A 17,475-nucleotide genomic window follows, 5' to 3' on the forward strand; every position below is an offset into this window, starting at 1 on the left:
AAAAATACTAGAATATTAACCTTCAAACTGTAGAAGACAGATGAGGATTATTACCTGGGAAGACTTTTTCTATCTGACCTCTTTAACACACTTCATGTTTCTGGTGTTGAAACACAGAAATGATGAAATTTCCCCTTTTTGTTTAACTTTTTCAGGAGAAACTTTGTGTCAAGTTACGACACCCATTACTCAACATGTAAAAATATCTACAAGTACAGTTATCATGTTGTTAAGAGTGTGTGTACATCCTACACACACACATCATCTTCACATTAAAAAGTAGAGACAAGTTAAAGATAATTAATTGTGTTAAAGATATTTGAGATTTTTATTGTAAGTTACAACATTTTTTTTTCATTATTTTTTTTTTTACGTTGGGATTCGTTATCCTACACTATTATTACTTTTTGCTTAGTTGTCTCAGTTGTAATGCTCCTCACGTGGCAAGATGAAAATGACCGGCAGATAAAATAATGGACGCTGCACTTGAGTAGAGTACAGCTTTCATTGATAAAGGCAATGCTGCCTTTTTTCTAACGTTGGGGTCACTCAGAAAAGCCATACAATTTTAATTTAAGAAAACATTAAAATGATGTAAACAAAGATAACAGGATGATTAACACCTTTGGTGATACCGGGATTGATGTTTGGATATTGCTTAACAGTTTTCAAGGGAATGATAACCAAAACAAAGAGATGTAAGCAAAGTAAGAGAATATAGATATAAGATAATCTGTGTTTGCTGGACTTGGTCAGGTAGGCAGGAAATTGGGACAAAAGCAGTCCAGTAATCTTTATGTGTGTGTCCTGCATAAGCATCTGGGGAAAACTAAACTTGAAAATAACTTTCACCTGAAATGTCTCCATCTCCAACTGCTGACATGATTTAAAATAAGATCATTATTTTATTCATATGTAATTTTTGTGTAATAAACGTCCTGTTATGATTGTCAATGTCTAAATGCTGTTATTCAGTCGGTGCTGGACCGCTATTTGACCAGCAGGGGGCGGTGTGCGTCACTCGACGTCACCCAGTCCTGTCATGTGACTAAACAGGAAGAGAAACCACTAATCTCCCCCAGGACCGACGGCGGATTAAAACTGTGCTGTAGCCGAATTTTACTCTAAAAGAATCACCGCGAGGGAAGGTAAGGGCTGATAAGACTCGAGTTAACTAGTCACCAGACTAGTTAACAGACAGGTAACGATGCTAAAGAGCCGCTAGTTGGAAATACACAAAGAGCAACATGGAGAATGGCGTCCCAGTGCTCCCCATTCATCACTTAAAATCGAATAAAAAATTGATTAAGTCTGTCACACACACTATGTACCTCCTTTACACGTTCCTCACATAAATTAAGGACACATTCAATTTAAACCGCTTGTAGTGAAAACTGAACAAATTAGGACTGGAGTCTGGCAGACAGCACAGCTGTTGGGTGAAAATTAAATTAATTGTGGTTATAGAGAAAAATTGGTCATTATCACCTAAATTCTCAGACCTTGATTCTGGACTCTGATGTGTTATTTGTCTTTATGGTAGTGTTGACATGATGTAAACATTGTGTGTTTAACAGATTAGTCTCAGATTATGACAATTTTCTGTTATTGATTTCTCCTTCTGCAGTATGGAGGATGATGAACTTCCGTCAGAGGATGGGATGGGTGGGCGTGGCTCTCTACTTGCTCGTCAGCGTCATGGTGGCATACTACATCTTTGAAGTCCACAGCTTCAGTCTGGAGCATGTGCAGAGAGGTGGCATCGACTCATTGGCTCTGCCCCCTGCTGTCTCCACCCACTTGCCACCACTTCCTGTGTGGGTGTGGGCATCAATCTTCCTCCTGCCATACCTGCAGCTCTTCCTCTTCCTGTTCTCGTGCACAAGGGCTGACCCCCGAGCTGTCGGATACTGTGTGTTTCCAGTCTGCGTCTTCCTGCTGTGCAGCCGCCGCCACACAGCGAAAGCAGCCAATCACAGAGCGGGGTTGCTTATTGATACATAGGGTGGCAAGACCACAGCAGGTGGACACGCTTGTGATGTCATTTCCTGTGTGCCTTTAAACGAACACTCCTAGACTCGACGCTGACTCGGTACAGACTGTCAGAATTCATTGCAGCTGTCAATTATCCTCTTTTTGTGATGTCAGAGAATCCTGTGCTCTGATTGGCTGCCCCTACTGCATCCAGGTCAGCTGAAGCATTGATTCAGTTGCCTAGGTTACATGTAGCTTGTGTCGGCCAATCAGAGAGTAGCATTCTCTGTGGCACATTTCTTTATTTAACAAAATGAGACAGTGGTTACCATAGCAACTTTAATACAACATCAATTAAAACAAAAAAGCAAATTGCACATAAGCCGCAGATGTTTCAGGTTTTGGATCTTTTAGCTGGAGGCTGCGGTTCAGAGTTCTGCTCCTCTTCTTCATTGCTGTCTTCATCTTCCTCACCTGCAACAGGATAAAAAAAGGTCAAACACGCAAAACTACCCACCAATCAGAAGTTTTTCAGTACCAGAACTGGTTTGCAGGCCCATTCAGATAAAGGGGGCGGAGTCAGCACCACATGACGCATAAGCAGAAGTCACCTGGATTTAATGTTTTAATCCAGGTTCAGGGTGATGTGTTCAGAACCGGAGCAGCTGATGAGCTGAACAAGCAGGTTTCTCCTCCCTGATAACACCGTCAGGATGCGATGCAGTGGATCGGTACTACAGAGTCCAGATTTTAACTAATGACAAATGTTCTGGATCTTCTGGAGAAGTCCTGGTGCAGTGGACCGAGTCTCCGTCATCAGAATAAGACGATGGAAAATAAATGTTTAAACAGAAACTTACTGAGTGAATGAACGTGTGCTGTGATCAGAACCAAACTAGTCCAAACCATCTTTGTTTTTTTACAAGGTAATGAATTTTTATCACAAACTAATGTGAAAAATGTTAAAAGATACAAACCAAACTGATAAGAACAGCTGTTGTATGGATGAGAGAATCAATGATCTGATCAATATCACTGCCAATAAATAAATTAGAAGATATGATGTAATTTCCAGTGTGTTATTGTTCACCATCAGCTGGTTTATATAAAGATCAAGCAAAAACATAAATAAATTAGCGGATTGATTGGAAATGTTTCAATTCATTTTCTATTATCGGGACACCAAAATTAATTCTCATCATCATGATAAAATGGAAGCAAACTTTGTACGAGTCTGATGGAAAATTAAATTTTCCAGATGTTTTGTCTGAGAAACAGAAGCCGATCGTTTAGAGCTCAGAGATTTTAAGAGGAAACAAAGTCAACAACCAGCTCTGAACTTCTCAGAAAGACTCCTCTCAGATGGACAGAGACAGTCGCCATGGTAACCAGAGGACGGCGATAAACCGTCGGGAAGATACGGTCAGAAAAAATTATGCTGGGGAACCAAAAGATGTTCTATTTATTTGTATTGTTCCACACCAACTAAAATTTAGTTAAATAAAAATGTCACTTCACTGTGAAGTTTGAGCATTTAACAAAAACAAACTTTCTCAGTAAATGTAAATCTTCCTCTTTTAAAGAATTCTTCTTGACTCAACAAAATAACTAATAAAACATTAAGGTTAGAACAATAAATATGAATTTATTCATCAACCAGAGAAACCATCTGCTACTTTATTTATTTAGACCAGCTGGGTTCTGTAGCTACGGTGCTGTCTTTAGGACTCAGAACCTCAGTCTGTTTTTTACTGGTTTGGGCCACTGTGTTTTCAGACAACTGGTAAAGTTACCAGCGTCTCAGTCTCAGTTGTAAAAGATAAGTCTGGATAAATGTTTTCTGCCCTGAAACCACTCGTCTCTGTGCAGTGACACGAGAAATTTAATATCAGCTGTTAAATTATTTAACTGTATATTCAAATACTTCAGACGTTGAGCTTTACAAACTACATATATATATATATGTGTGTGTGTGTGTGTGTGTGTGTGTGTGTGTGTATAAAATTTTTATGGGGTTTGATATGTTCTTATGTTTCAAGATGAATATAAATACTATTTTGTCGATGGAAAAATTCAACCTTAATAAAAACATTAATAATAACAATAATAAAACCCTGGTTTGGAACATTTTCCGCTGTAAAAAAGCAGTAAAGGTTTTTTGTTTTGTTTTTGTTGTTTTCATCTTAATTTTATCGCTTTTTCTTTTCATTTTGTTAATTAGGAGGGTTTTTGTTAACATAATTGACATTATTCTACTTGCTTACAAGAAGTTTATGGTCATTGATCCATTTTAAATAAATGGATAATAATAATAATAATAATAAATTAAAACCTTGTGTATAGCCTCCGCGCGCTCCTTCTCGCTCCACCAGCTCACTGAGTAGCTGCGAAACGTTCACGTTCAGCTCGTTGATTCCGCACATCAGAGACTTCAAGTTGTTTTCTACGTGGACGCTAATGTTTCGTTTTTCTCCATCTCTGAACTTCAGCTCCGCACACACCGTGGTCGCCATGTTTACGACTCATGTGTCGTCATCACGCACTATCTGCTGCCTTCAAGAGCCCTGCGGAAATGCTGTACGTTACTGAAGAAGTGACAATTTCTCCTGTGAATGTAAAAGCTGATGATTAACAGCCCAGTCTTCTGTAGATATCCGATCGCCAACAAATGTCTCTCTTTAAAAAGAAAAGAAAGTTAAATATGGATTAGAAATTATTTGTACTATCTGTAGGAGTAAACAGAACCAGAATGATCGTTTAAACATAGAATCTGATGGAATATAAACATTTTTGTTCGCTGAAATTTCCATTGTACTAAATTCTTCACAATAAGAAATCTGATGAGATTGCCATTTTTACTTGTTCATCCATTTAAATTACTATTTATACAGCATATTCTATTCTGTTATTTTATTTGTCTTTGTTGTTCTTGTTGTTTTTTGGGGTTATTTAATCTGTCTGTTTTTTACTTTTTATCTTCCGTGTTTTCCTCATGGGGGTTATCTACACCAGTAGCCATGCCTGCTAAGTTTGCAGGGTTGTTGTCTTGTCTGGCCTTGTCCGTGTAGTAGAGGGCCCTGAATCGCAGCTTCGTGGTTGAGGTGTTGGCACCAGTTTGACCAGGTCTTGGCAGTTTTTGTGGCAACGCCCTCAGTGGTAGTGGGGTGGGGTGACTCTGGGTGTGGATGGATCCCTATCATAAAACTGTCTTTTTTATGTAAAACACTTTGGTCTGCTTTCATGTATGAAAAGTTATTATTATTATTATTATTATTATTATTATTATTATTATTATTATCATTATTATTATTATTATTATTATTATTATTATTATTATTATTATTAAGTTAAATCTGCAGAATATTAGTTTACTTTCAACACAGTGGACTGATCTGACATCAAGAGCACTGGAGGTTTAGGAGTTTATTATTTATATGACGTCCGATGTTTCTTTTTTTTTTTTTTTCGTGAACGCACCACAGTGTTGGCGCTTATAATCGCGTTACTACAGTTTGTTTATTACCATCATCATGTCACTAAAATAATTCAACTTCACTTTAAACCACTGTTTTATGCTTCTCATCTTATTGATCTGATATAGACAGGTGATTAATTGGTACAAAACTAAATCTTTTTATTTAATTTCAAACACGGTTACCTTTGACCCCAGGATGCCGCCAAATACAATCTATAGACGTAAACCGGAAGTTTACGTTAGCTAGTAATAGCTAGATACTTTGATAAAGATCGTAGGAGCAGACCGTTTCATGTTGTTCATTATGGACTATTATTGACTAGGCTGTTGGTTTGTGTACAGCAAGATCACACGGCGAAACAGTCAGTTTAAGCATCCGATTGCTGTCACTTTGGTGAGTCGGTGTGTTTATAATCGAAGCTAGCAGCGTTAGCATTAGCATAGAACCGCATACGTACCAAGAAGCCTAACTGAAGCTAACTAAAGACCAGCTTGCGAAGCAAAGGTCCGCGATCAAAAAACAGATTGTTTACCTAAAATGTGAATCAGTTATGTTGTTTTATGTTTGTTATCGATCAAAGAACAGGTTCAGTGCACGAAAAATAACTTTACCTCTGGGCCAGTTGTGGTCTCTGTGGTAACTGTTTGAGAGTCGGTGTCCATGGTAACAACACCTTAACCTCACCTGACTGGCAGGTTATTCCATACTCCTCCCTCCTGCTGGTCCTGGAACAGCATCTGCAGCATTGATTAGTGATCAGAATCATCTCGGCTGCACATAACCTGCCTGATGTAAGACAGATAAAAATCAGTGACGATCAGTAATTGCCATATTGAGACGTTTAAATTTCACCTGAGATCACAGGTGTGTCCATGTTTACAGTTGTGTGAGAGGGTCAACTCTGATGTGTGTTCTTCAGCACACTGATTCATCACTAGTGGACTGAGTAACCAGGATCATTAGATTATCTTTAATAATAATAAATTACTATAATTTTAAATCAGCAAATCTTTCTAAAATAGATAGAAAAGCTGTTTATTTGCCTGTTTATCTGTTTGTTTGTTTGTTTGTTTGTCAGGGAGAAGATAAAGATGTGTGAGGAGCAGACGGTTTCTCTGGTTGATGTTCTGGAGGAAGATGAAGAGTTGGAGGAAGAAGCTTCAGCTGTTTTGGCAGGAAGTGACTCCGATCATTGCTCGTACCCTCAGGTACACACATTTACATCGACTGTGTTCATTCTGTTTCCTTCCAGATGTTTTCAATCTGTTTTAAAAGCAGCTTCATGTAAACATGCTGAACAGCTGTGAAAATGTAAAAACTGCAGCCGATAAAGTGATAATACATGAATAAGACTGCACTTCTGAGAGGGCAGGTTATTGGCAGGTTTTCACGTTATTTGGTTTTATTAAATTTGAAATGGCCAAAATGAATATTGGTTGTTTCACATCTGATTCAGATGAACTCATCACATTTCTGCAGAAGCCTGTTGGTGACCCAGTATCTTGTATCAGGTGTGTTGGAGCAGGGGGTCATCGAAAACCTGCAGGTTATGATGATCGTGACCATTGTGACATTTTTAAGGTTTGAGTTGTTTTAGAAAATCTTCTTTTCCTAGCAGATTTTAGCCTAACTCCACTGGACTTTTAGGATCCCTGAACTTAATTGATACGGGTCTTTAAGTGTTAAATGAACAAAGAACAAGCAGCGACGGCCAATCAGAGCGTAAGACACAGATGCAGGGTTGAGAGGGGAAATAACCAACATGACTGAAATACGCTGGAGAACCTGCAGGAGAAACTCAGCAGAGTTAAATAAAAGCTTTTTGTGTTTCTGGGTTGAGTTATGCTGATAGAAGAGATGTCTAAAGACAGCTAGAACCACTGGATCCGATCTGCGGTTCATACTGGAAGAAATGATGTGGTGCAACTGACATGTTCTCAATCTCTGAACATTGTCCTTTAAACTGACAACAATCAGCTCAATTATTCTGGAAAAAAATCAGCTGTTTGTTCTGGACTCAGCTCAGTAACAGGTGGATGAGCTCAGAGTCCTCCATGGTCACTCGGTGAGGGATTTTAGATATTTCAGACCAGGAGGAGGAGGAGGTGGTGTAACGATCAGCTGTGAATCGATGACATCATGTTTGTGTTTGTCTTCAGGGCTACGTGAAGCGGCAGGCGCTGTACGCCTGCAACACGTGCACGCCGAAGGGAGGAGAGGCGGCAGGAGTTTGTCTCGCCTGTTCGTACAAATGTCACGAAGGTCACGAACTCTTTGAACTCTACACCAAAAGGTGATCAATCAGCTGCTGACACAGTTGATCACTGATCACTGGCAGACTATGTAGTGTATTGATTGGTTTTTATGCTCGTTGATATTCAGATGAAGTAGTTCCACACGCCCGTCGCTCGGCTCATGATCAGTCTGATTTGATCTGTTTAATGATGAGTTTTAGTTTTACATGTGATCAATATTTGTTTTGACTTTGTGTTTCTGCAGGAACTTCCGCTGCGACTGTGGAAACAAGAAGTTCTCAGAGCTGCAGTGTAAACTTCATCCTGTAAGTGCACCTGAAGTCAGGTAACACCTGTGTGTCACCTGAACCACACAAAACTCACCTGTCTGTGTGTGTGTGTGTTTCTGTCAGGACAAGGATGACATCAACAGTTTGAATAAATACAGTCAGAACTTCTTTGGTGTTTACTGCACCTGCAGCCGGCCTTATCCGGACCCAGACGACCAGGTGAGGCACACACCTGAACCTCACCTGTCCACCAGCTGTCGGTTAAAGCTGTCTGATTGGCTGGTTCTGTTTCCAGGTAGAGGACGAGATGATTCAGTGTGTGGTGTGTGAAGACTGGCTGCACGGCCGGGTGAGTCAAACAACAACACACAGATGAACTCACACCTGGCTGCTCTCTGCCAGGTGTCCAACACACAAGTACATCACCTGCACGTGTGTGTGTTCACACCTACGTATTTACCTGTGCTCTAAACGTGTTTACCTTTTTTTCACCTCTGTATTTACTGCATGTGTATCTGTGTGTTTACTTGTGTGTGTGTATGTGTGTGTTTACCTGGATGTGTATCTGTGTGTTGTGTGTTTACCTGTGTGTATACCTGGATGTGTACCTGTGTGTTTACTTGTGTGTTTGTATCTGTGTGTTAACTTGTGTGTATACCTGTGTGTATACCTGGATGTGTATCTGTGTGTTTACTTGTGTGTTTGTATCTGTGTGTTAACTTGTGTGTTTACCTGTGTGTATACCTGGATGTGTACCCGTGTGTTTACTTGTGTGTGTGTATCTGTGTGTTAACTTGTGTGTGTATCTGTGTGTTTAAGTGTGTTTACGTGTGTTTTCCTGTTTGCAGCATCTGGGCTGTGTGATTCCAGACTGTGTGGAGCTGCAGGAGATGATCTGTGAGTCCTGTATGAACAAAAACCTGTTTCTCTGGACCTACGCTGCTCACCTGGCAGGTAAGCCCTCCTGTCATCTAAACTGTTCACCTTTCAGGTAACCTTTTCACACACCTCGCATCATGTCCTTCCTGTTCAGTTCCAGGTGCTGTCGACCAGGTGAAAGAGGAAGCAGAAGAGTCAAAGTTAAACGTTCTCAAAGAAGACAAGGTGAGTCACCTGGTGCACCTGGGCTGACTGTCATTGAAATGTGGTTTCCATGGTTACAGCATGTTTAATACAGCAGTTATTACTCAGCGAACTGAAAGTGAAAAACGCACCGATCGCTGTGATTGACTAATGATCAATAATCTGTCAGGCTGATGATGTCAGTGAGCCCAGCTGTAAGCGAAGCCGTGAGGAGGCGGAGTCAAGCTGCAGACTAAAGGAACTGCAGGCGATTGGTCAGAAAAGAGTCCAGTCAGGAGCCGTGTTCTGGCCATCGGAGTGGCGATCCAAACTCTGCTCCTGCAACGCCTGCCAGGTGACACTCATCTGCGTTTCTATTGGTTAGGGCCTGATGATGTAAGCGTGAGTTCATGGATTTGTTCGCTTTGTAATTCTAAAGGTTCCCGACCTAAAGACTCCTTAACAGAATGACAAGTCTTTACCTGACCTACCAGTCGTTACCCAACTGACCTACAAGTCTTTGTGACTGGCTTACGAGTCTTTAGGTGACTGACCTACAAGTCTTTTGTCTGACTGACCAACAAGTCTTTACCCAACTGGCCTTCGGGTCTTTGCTCATGTGTGCTGACGGCTTTATGTTGGGCTCACTTGTTCCAGGAGACGATGTCCAAAACCGGTCTGTCCTTCCTGTTGGACGAGTCGGACACTGTCCTCGCGTATGAACACAAAGGAAAAAACAGTGACCAGAGACAACAGGGACACGATCCTCTGATGTCAGCGCTGGACAACCTGAACCGAGTCCAGCAGCTGGAGATCATCCACGGTAACGGAACAGCACCGACACTCGAGCCCCACTGACAAAACTACATCTCCCACAATTCTTTGCTATTGAGTTGACAGTGTTGGTGTGTTTTTTTCAGGCTACAATGACATGAAAACTGAACTGAAGGACTTCCTGCAGAGTTTTGCAACTGAAGGAAAGGTGAGTTTTCCTCTCCATGCGAAGGGGGCGGGGCTTCCTTGAATCTCAACTGTCTGACAAATGTCATGTGACTGTCCTCTAGGTTGTGACGTCCGATGACATCCGTCAGTTCTTTGAGCAACAGAGTCGCAAAAGACGCAGAGTCGACTCTGATCCTTTTCACAGCACCTGATCGGCTTCTGTTGGTCTCCCCTGTTCAACCATCATCCACCACTTTTCATTCCTGTGGCTTCTTCTTTTATTTACCGTTCGTTCACTATCTGAACGTTTGCAGATTTCCTGGATTCCGTTGAGATGTTTTATCATCACCACAATAAATGTCTCTTTAGTGTCCAACTTTGTGTTTTAAAAAACAACAATAAAATTCACTGTAGTCGTGTTTCAGAAGGTTCAATGATTTGTGATGGTAAAAGGTTTTTCTACTCATGTTGACCAGGGACATTTTGGTCTGAGGTCTGGGGAAACCAGAAAGCAGAGGGTGAGTAGATCGACTGCTCTTCCACCTGAGCTACATCCTCCATGTACATATATACAACGGAGGGAAGCAGGCGCTGATTTAATGGAGGGAAAAAATTCGAACTGTAGTCTGAATATTTGAAAAAGTCAGTTTTTTAATGTCATTACATTTTTCATTAAAGGAGTCCCAGTTTACAAGAGAAATGTTTTTAGTAGAAAATAAATAAAATTCTGATGGTTTGTCTAAAAACAAAACACATTTACATAAAATACTTGCTTCAGTCCAGTCGCGAGGCCGACAGCCAACGAGTTGAAAACTTTCTTTTAGCAGAAATTAAACTACAAAAACATGCAATTAAAGAAAAAAGAATAAACCAGACATAAAAAGATGCCTGTGGTAACCATAAAATGGGAAAAATGATAAGAAACAGCAAATAAATTTATGAAGGGCATAAATTTACCTTTTTAATCAGGTTTCCTCCCATTTTGTTGAAAATAGGTTTGATAGTAACATAAATATTTAGTAAAAACAACTTTTTTTCTTGAGAGAACTTAATGCAAAAAGAATTTGGCCATAATGATCAATAAGTTGATCGTGTTTGTTTTTATTTGTCAAGGACCATGCATAATATGTTATTTCTAATATTTAAAAAAGCCTTTAACAACGAGTTCAAATGAGAAAACTCAACAAACTGTCAGTAATAAATCTGCAAACATCTTCCAGCGTTTTGCTGAACGAGAAACACGAGAAACAGCAGAGAAAAAGGAACATCCCATGAATTAAATTTAAATATTTACTCCAGCAGACGTGTACACTGACATTTTTAATATTTAAATTTATTTTTGTATATTCTTGAAAAAGATTAAGATAATATTTTCATATTTCTGTAATATGAAAATTTTATTTTAAAATAGTTCTACCTTTTTCTTTCCTGTTCATCATTGAGTGAAACGTAGACATTACAATGAAAGCATGTATAGATATATTTATTTATTCTACAATAAATGGCAGATTATTGGATGACTCACAAAAGAGACAAAAACCGTCTTGATCCACGAATATACAAGAACACAGCTGTTGGATCCAGTGTAGTGGACACTATGCATGAAAGGGTTAACATCAATGTCACTTTTTAATTCCATAACAAAATGTGTGACCGGCTATAATTCATGTTAAATGTTAAATTGTACCACCTTCGTTTTATTAATGATGAAATATTAATGTGGCAACGTCTAAACTTTGGTCCTAGAGAGATCCTGACCAGCTTATTCCAGTATGTGTTAACACAAGGTTTTGTTTCATTATCACTCGAACAGATTACAGAGAGCTCTGTTACATCTGTACAGATGTTTTCATGTAAAGTATCGCTGTGATTCATGAACGCAGAATCCCCCTGGTGATGCTCAGGAACAAATTCTCCTGGAGCAGGAAAAAAAAAAAACATTTTAATCAAAACCAATAAGATGATTTGGAGACATAAACAGACTTAATAAAACTACTTTAGTCAAAGTTTTCTTATATTTATGTAAAATATCCTTATTATTTCTGATGTGCTGCTTCTAGTGTGAAAGAAATTCATTTCTATGCTTCTAAGATTTGTGTGTGCGTGTGTGTGTGTGTGTGTGTGTGTGTGTGAAAATCCAACCCAGAGTTTATTCAGTTAAAAGCTGGACATCAGAGATAGAAATCCCTTTGATTTTATCTAATACAAATTTAAGATTTCTACATTCTCTCCTTTATCTTAACCCGTTAAGGCCCAAACCATGAAAAAATGGTAAGAAAAGTCATTTTTTTTAAATATGAGGTCTTTATTCGGCCTTTTAACAAAGTGTAACAAAAAGATTAACATTTTTGGGGGGGTATCGACCATTTATTACCATGTGATAGTTTAAAAATATTATAATATGGTTTTCTGCTTCTGGGTATCTATTAGGGGACAGAAGATAAGTATCACATTGTGTTCAACAGGGTTTTGAGCAAAGTTTATAGCAAATATGTCACATCGGGCTCTTATGGGTTAAAAAAAAAACATTTTTCAAGGTGAAAAAATTAAAAAGCCATGTATTTACAGCTACGAACAGCAAATGTTTTTCTAATGTAATGCAAACGATTCTAAAACGGAATATTCTACGTTAGCTGATCCCAGTTTGGAGGTTTTGTTGTCTGCAGCATACTCAGCCTTACCTTCAGCCTTGGACAAAACAACAGATACGTCTCTGCAAGCAAAGATTAAAGGTGCAGCGTGAAGGAATTACTGACATCTAGTGGTGAAGATGGGCATAGACATAACTTCACGTACCAAGCACAGTTGTAAATGGATGGTGGGACATAAACATGTTTTTAACGATCTGTTACATTTTTTTCTGTCGATCTTTTATTTTGTGACATACTTCACATTTAATCTTTTTCTATTCTACCAGAAAGGAAAGTTTGAAGCCTAATCGTAAAGGTGGAGAGGGTGTCTGCTCCTGAACCCAAACTGGGAGATTTGTAAACTGGTTCCACAGAGAGACCTTGCTCACATGAAGCATCCTGTGGAATAACTAATCATTTCTGTTCAGATAAAATTTGTGCATCATTTTCTCTGCTTCAGGTCACATGAAAAAGGAAACGGGTTCTCTACCTGTGCAGGTACAGAGATGCTGGACTAAAAGAAAAAAAAAAGGGAGTGAAAGCGTTTCTGGAATATCTTCAGAAATATTGAATCAGCTGCTTGCTGGGAGATTTGTAACATACATGAAAGGTGGAAACATGCAGAAGCAGCGTTGTGTTTACTGCCATCTGTCAGTCTGATGAGGCCTGACCGTAAAGGTCTGAACCTGCAGGTCTGTTTCAGACATCAAACATCACGCTCACCTTTTATCCTCCAGCTCATCTCATTTTCCCTCCACTTCTGTTTGTTCTACAACAGGAAATCCAATCAGCTGGATGCTGAGCTGCAGACCAGCTGCTGTTTACTGACTCCAGATAAATTTATGCTTTTTTGTTGTTCTTGTTTCTCTGCAGCAGCTGAGTTTTATCAGATCTTCAGATTCCAGATTTGAGCTGAAGGGGGGGGGGGGGGGGGGGGGGGGTTTAGCCAGCTGTCAGTCATCACTGCTGACTCCTCCTCCTCCTCCTTCTCCTCCTCCTCCTCCTCCTCTGTTGTCCTGCAGACTTTACTCTTAGTCTGACTGAAGGAGTCTAACGGCAAACACAGACCAAACAGGAGGTGAACTTCAGTCATTCAGAGTGCATCAGGTGCTGCTTTGTGGCAGGTGTCAGTTGCCATGACGATGGTAAGCCGCATCCTGAAGAGAATGGGAAATACCTCAAGGCTGACCGGTCCAAAGGAAGTCCTGAAAGAGACGAAGAGGACGATCTACAGCAAACCTCCACGAAACCGGATCGGAGCCGCGGTGAGTCACTGATCAATACTTAATCACTAGTTAATTATCAGTTACTGTATCCTGAACTAACCATTGCAGCCACAACTAAATAATATCTGATCAATACCAATAATCAGTCACCTGCAGGAGTTGCAGTGAGAAAATAACCAGGAGAGTTCTGGAGGCAGAGCTGGGTTGAGTCTTATTTATTATTGATCTGCTTCTTTAGTGACTTCTGTTCAGATTTATCTAATTATTCACAACACAGAGTCCCATCAGGGGATGGACGAGGAAAAAACTCACAATTCCTTTAATTTCTGCAGAAAACACAGCGTTCATGAAACATGAAACACAAACACACATACACAGAAATAAAAGGATGGAGCAGGAGATGAGACAAGAGTCTTTATGGGACCGACCTTTACTAGCTTTAGAGATCTCAGAGAAGAGACCGGATGCGACGTGTATGCTGGATTAGCCGTCGTTAGAGGCACTAAAGTGAGAAAATCTGTCAGAGTTTTGAAGTGTTGATTAAAGAACTGCAGTGGTGCTGGTTATAACGATGAATAACGTGAAAAGTATCAGTCCAAATATAAAACTTTTAAGTTATTTATAAAGTTTTTAAAAATGTCCTGATTGATTGTTTGTCTTTGATGTTTGTTTCTGGCAGCAAAGTTTCTTCGTCATGTCCGTGTTTGCTGTGGCCATGTTGGCGCCTGCAGCCTGGATCCTCCACCACCTGCCAGAGTACAGACAGAGAGCCCAGCAGAGTCCCAGGACCTGAACATCACCATCATCATCATCATCACAGCCAAGAAGTCACTCCTCATCCTCCCTGTCCTCCTCTGCACAAACGTTCACTCATTTATACGTCATTGTAATCAATATCAGATGATCAGTCTGATCAATAAATGTCTCATTAATTAGAAAATCTAACACTACTTTTATTTTGACATCTTTATTTCCTCTTCATGCGGGGTTTTTTCATAATAAGAGCGAGCTGGTTTATGTCACCTTTGTAATTTAAAGGTTTTGTCGCTGCGGTAAAGTTGTTTAATAAAGTTTGAACAAACAGGAAATGAGAGGAGAAATGGATCTTCATTTTGTGTGTTTGTGTTTCAGCAGGAATGTTTCTGTTTGTTTACTTTGTTCTGCTGGATTTACAGACTTAATCACTTCCTGTTTGAGAACATCAGTTCCCACAGAGACAACCAGATAAACACTGAGGGGCAGGAATTCTTCATCCTCTTCATCATCATCACCATGACAGTCTGTTACTGTCAGAATCACTAAAGATTGATAAATGAGCTCAAATCAGTGTCAATGATCAATAGATTTGATGGGCTGAATGTGACGAGTGTGATTTTGGTGCCATATACATAAATTCTGAGGCAGCTTGTGTAAAACAACCCAAACAAACTCCTGCAGCTTCATGAATCTGAGGATCAGTCTGAGCTGCTCCTGGTTCTGTTGGTGCTTTGCTTCGAGTTAAATGATGAAATGATGAAGATTATCAGCAGCTGCTGTCTGATTGTTCAACCTGAGTTGGTTTTATGTAACGTTGTTTATGGTTCCTCCCAGCTTGAACAATAAGCTGTTATATCCGAGGTCTACGGGTGCAGAGAGCAACCAAAAAGCAGATATTGTTAGATTTTTGGAAGACTGCATGTCCCTCCATTTGTCCTGAAGAAGAACAAACTTTTCAGGTGAGATATGCACCTCAAAGTGCTTCCCATTAAAAAGTAAAACTATTTTACCCATCCCCACCATGTTTTATAAAATACCCACACACATCATTTGAGTATTTTTTAACCTTTTATCTTGTAACGTCTTCCTCGAGGACATGTCTGTAAACAACGTTACCTATTAATGACTCGAAAAAAAAATCAAAGACTATTTAATACAGAGGTTCGCTGGAGTCAGTTTTAATACAAAATAAATTAATACACACGAGCTCTGCAAATTTTAATCTGTTTTTATCTTCCCGTCTATATTCTTGTGCTGCTTGCAGATTTCCTGACATTTTATTGTAAATGTTATTATTGCTTTGGTTTCTCTCTCTCTCTCTCTCTCTCTCTCTCTCTCTCTCTCTCTCTCTCTCTCTCTCTCTCTCTCTCTCTCTCTCTGAGGTGATTTGGGGAGATCAGCCATGAGTGTTGCTAACAAGGACCTGGTGTGCTTAATTAGCTTGGATGGCACTAACTAAGGAGACGAGGAGATTGGGGAAGTAGTAGTTAGATTTTCTTTTTGCTCCATCAGTACAAGTTGTTTTGATGGTTTAAGTAAACGGTTAAAGAGGGATGTCATTTTCTATTTTGTGGGATGGTGGTTAAAACGAATTTGTAGTGAATGTTTTTATGGGTCACAATTGTAAAAACACTCCTGTGTTTGTAACTGAATGGGTTGGGCCAAAGCTTTTATATACTTGATAAGAAATGAGAGAAGAGTGATGCTGGATGGAAATGGAAATGGATGTCAGTTAAAACAACTAAGTTCTACCAAGACTGGAGTTGATTTTTTATTTATTTTTTTTTTTTGGGGGGGGTGTGTTGTATAGCTAAGTGGACGTCAACATTCTGCAATTTTTAAGGTTTAATTCTTACACTGTAAATAAATAAGTAGGTGAAATGAAATAAACATTTAACTGTAATGCTTGAGGGTTTCAGAGCAGACTCCACAAACACATGAACTCCAACATACACCAGTATGAAACTTTATCCCAGTAACCAAACAGGTATGGGTGAACAGGTAGAAAGGCTACAGCTAGCTGGACTAATTTTTTTCCACTGGGACCAGTCAGAAGTTTAAATATGTGCCGCTGAACTGATCCATGATTGTGGCTAATCATCTTTAAATAAAAACACACACAGCTTCACCTGGTTGCCTCCGGTCCTGCACACAGGAATGCAGGTATTTTATCATCACAGTGTTTTGGGGTCACATGTAAACACAGTATTTGGTCCCTAAAACTGAACATTTAGAAAAGCTTTAGGGTGAAGATTTTCTGGAATATTTGTGTGGACTAGAAAACCAGAGTTTTTGGTTTGTGACATCATGGTGCATTTCAGTTGTCTCGTAATTTTGAGCGCCTGAAAGTAGGCGACGTCCTTACCACACAGTTAGCGTTCCCGTTGCACCAACTCGGAAAAGTTAGACGCCTCCAAAGCAGCGCGTTTGTGAGTAGTTACTGTTATAAAACTAGAACATTACAAACCAGTTGTAAAAATGTGCACTATGAGAACATTGAGCATTAATAACAATTATAATAAGAATGATTAATTAACCACATATTGATCTGACATTTCACGAACAACCCCATAATTATCAATAACATCACCTCTGTGCTATTTACACCAGAAAGAATAGAACTTTATTGTCATTACAACAAGTGCCACGAATTTAAAAAAGAAAAACATTTTAGAAAGAAATGAAACAAAGACAGCGGTGGGCTGCAGGCGGTACTGGGCCCAGACATCTGGAAATCAGGCGTTTTCTGCAACCTACGAGTTCTCCGTTTGGAAAATTAAGTAACTTAATTATTTCTGACCTCCGAAGACACCTGGAACACACAGTCAGGTTGAAAACTGACATCTTCTTGGTTTAAAGTGGCAAATATGTGCCAATCTGTGTTT

General features: G+C 39.5%; 3 protein-coding genes across 4 annotated transcripts; all 3 read left to right on the top strand.

Annotated features, from left to right (window-relative positions):
- The first annotated feature begins 1,021 nt into the window (after positions 1-1,021).
- tmem251 (transmembrane protein 251) lies at positions 1,022-3,034 on the top strand. The gene is made up of 2 exons (XM_041975650.1): positions 1,022-1,148; positions 1,628-3,034. The coding sequence occupies exon 2, from the start codon at positions 1,636-1,638 to the stop codon at positions 2,002-2,004; it is 369 nt and encodes a 122-aa protein (XP_041831584.1). The 5' UTR covers positions 1,022-1,148; positions 1,628-1,635; the 3' UTR covers positions 2,005-3,034.
- Positions 3,035-5,693: 2,659 nt separating this feature from the next.
- Positions 5,694-10,397, top strand: ubr7 (ubiquitin protein ligase E3 component n-recognin 7). 2 transcript variants are annotated; one of them, XM_041975569.1, is made up of 12 exons: positions 5,694-5,843; positions 6,529-6,658; positions 7,610-7,743; positions 7,950-8,010; positions 8,098-8,193; positions 8,270-8,323; positions 8,823-8,928; positions 9,008-9,078; positions 9,227-9,391; positions 9,694-9,859; positions 9,957-10,018; positions 10,101-10,397. In XM_041975569.1, the coding sequence occupies exons 2-12, from the start codon at positions 6,542-6,544 to the stop codon at positions 10,188-10,190; spliced, it is 1,122 nt and encodes a 373-aa protein (XP_041831503.1). In that variant the 5' UTR covers positions 5,694-5,843; positions 6,529-6,541; the 3' UTR covers positions 10,191-10,397. The 2 variants fall into 2 exon arrangements, with proteins under 2 accessions (XP_041831503.1, XP_041831502.1); XM_041975568.1 differs by lacking the exon at positions 5,694-5,843 and adding an exon at positions 5,909-6,241.
- Positions 10,398-13,632: 3,235 nt separating this feature from the next.
- On the top strand, positions 13,633-14,779 carry si:dkey-85n7.8 (COX8 domain-containing protein). Its single transcript, XM_041975656.1, has 2 exons — positions 13,633-13,873; positions 14,514-14,779. Exons 1-2 carry the CDS (start codon positions 13,745-13,747, stop codon positions 14,625-14,627), a joined length of 243 nt encoding a protein of 80 aa, XP_041831590.1. The 5' UTR covers positions 13,633-13,744; the 3' UTR covers positions 14,628-14,779.
- The last annotated feature ends 2,696 nt before the right edge of the window (positions 14,780-17,475 follow it).

Source organism: Melanotaenia boesemani, chromosome 22, assembly GCF_017639745.1.
Source record: "Melanotaenia boesemani isolate fMelBoe1 chromosome 22, fMelBoe1.pri, whole genome shotgun sequence".
NCBI lineage: Eukaryota > Metazoa > Chordata > Actinopteri > Atheriniformes > Melanotaeniidae > Melanotaenia > Melanotaenia boesemani.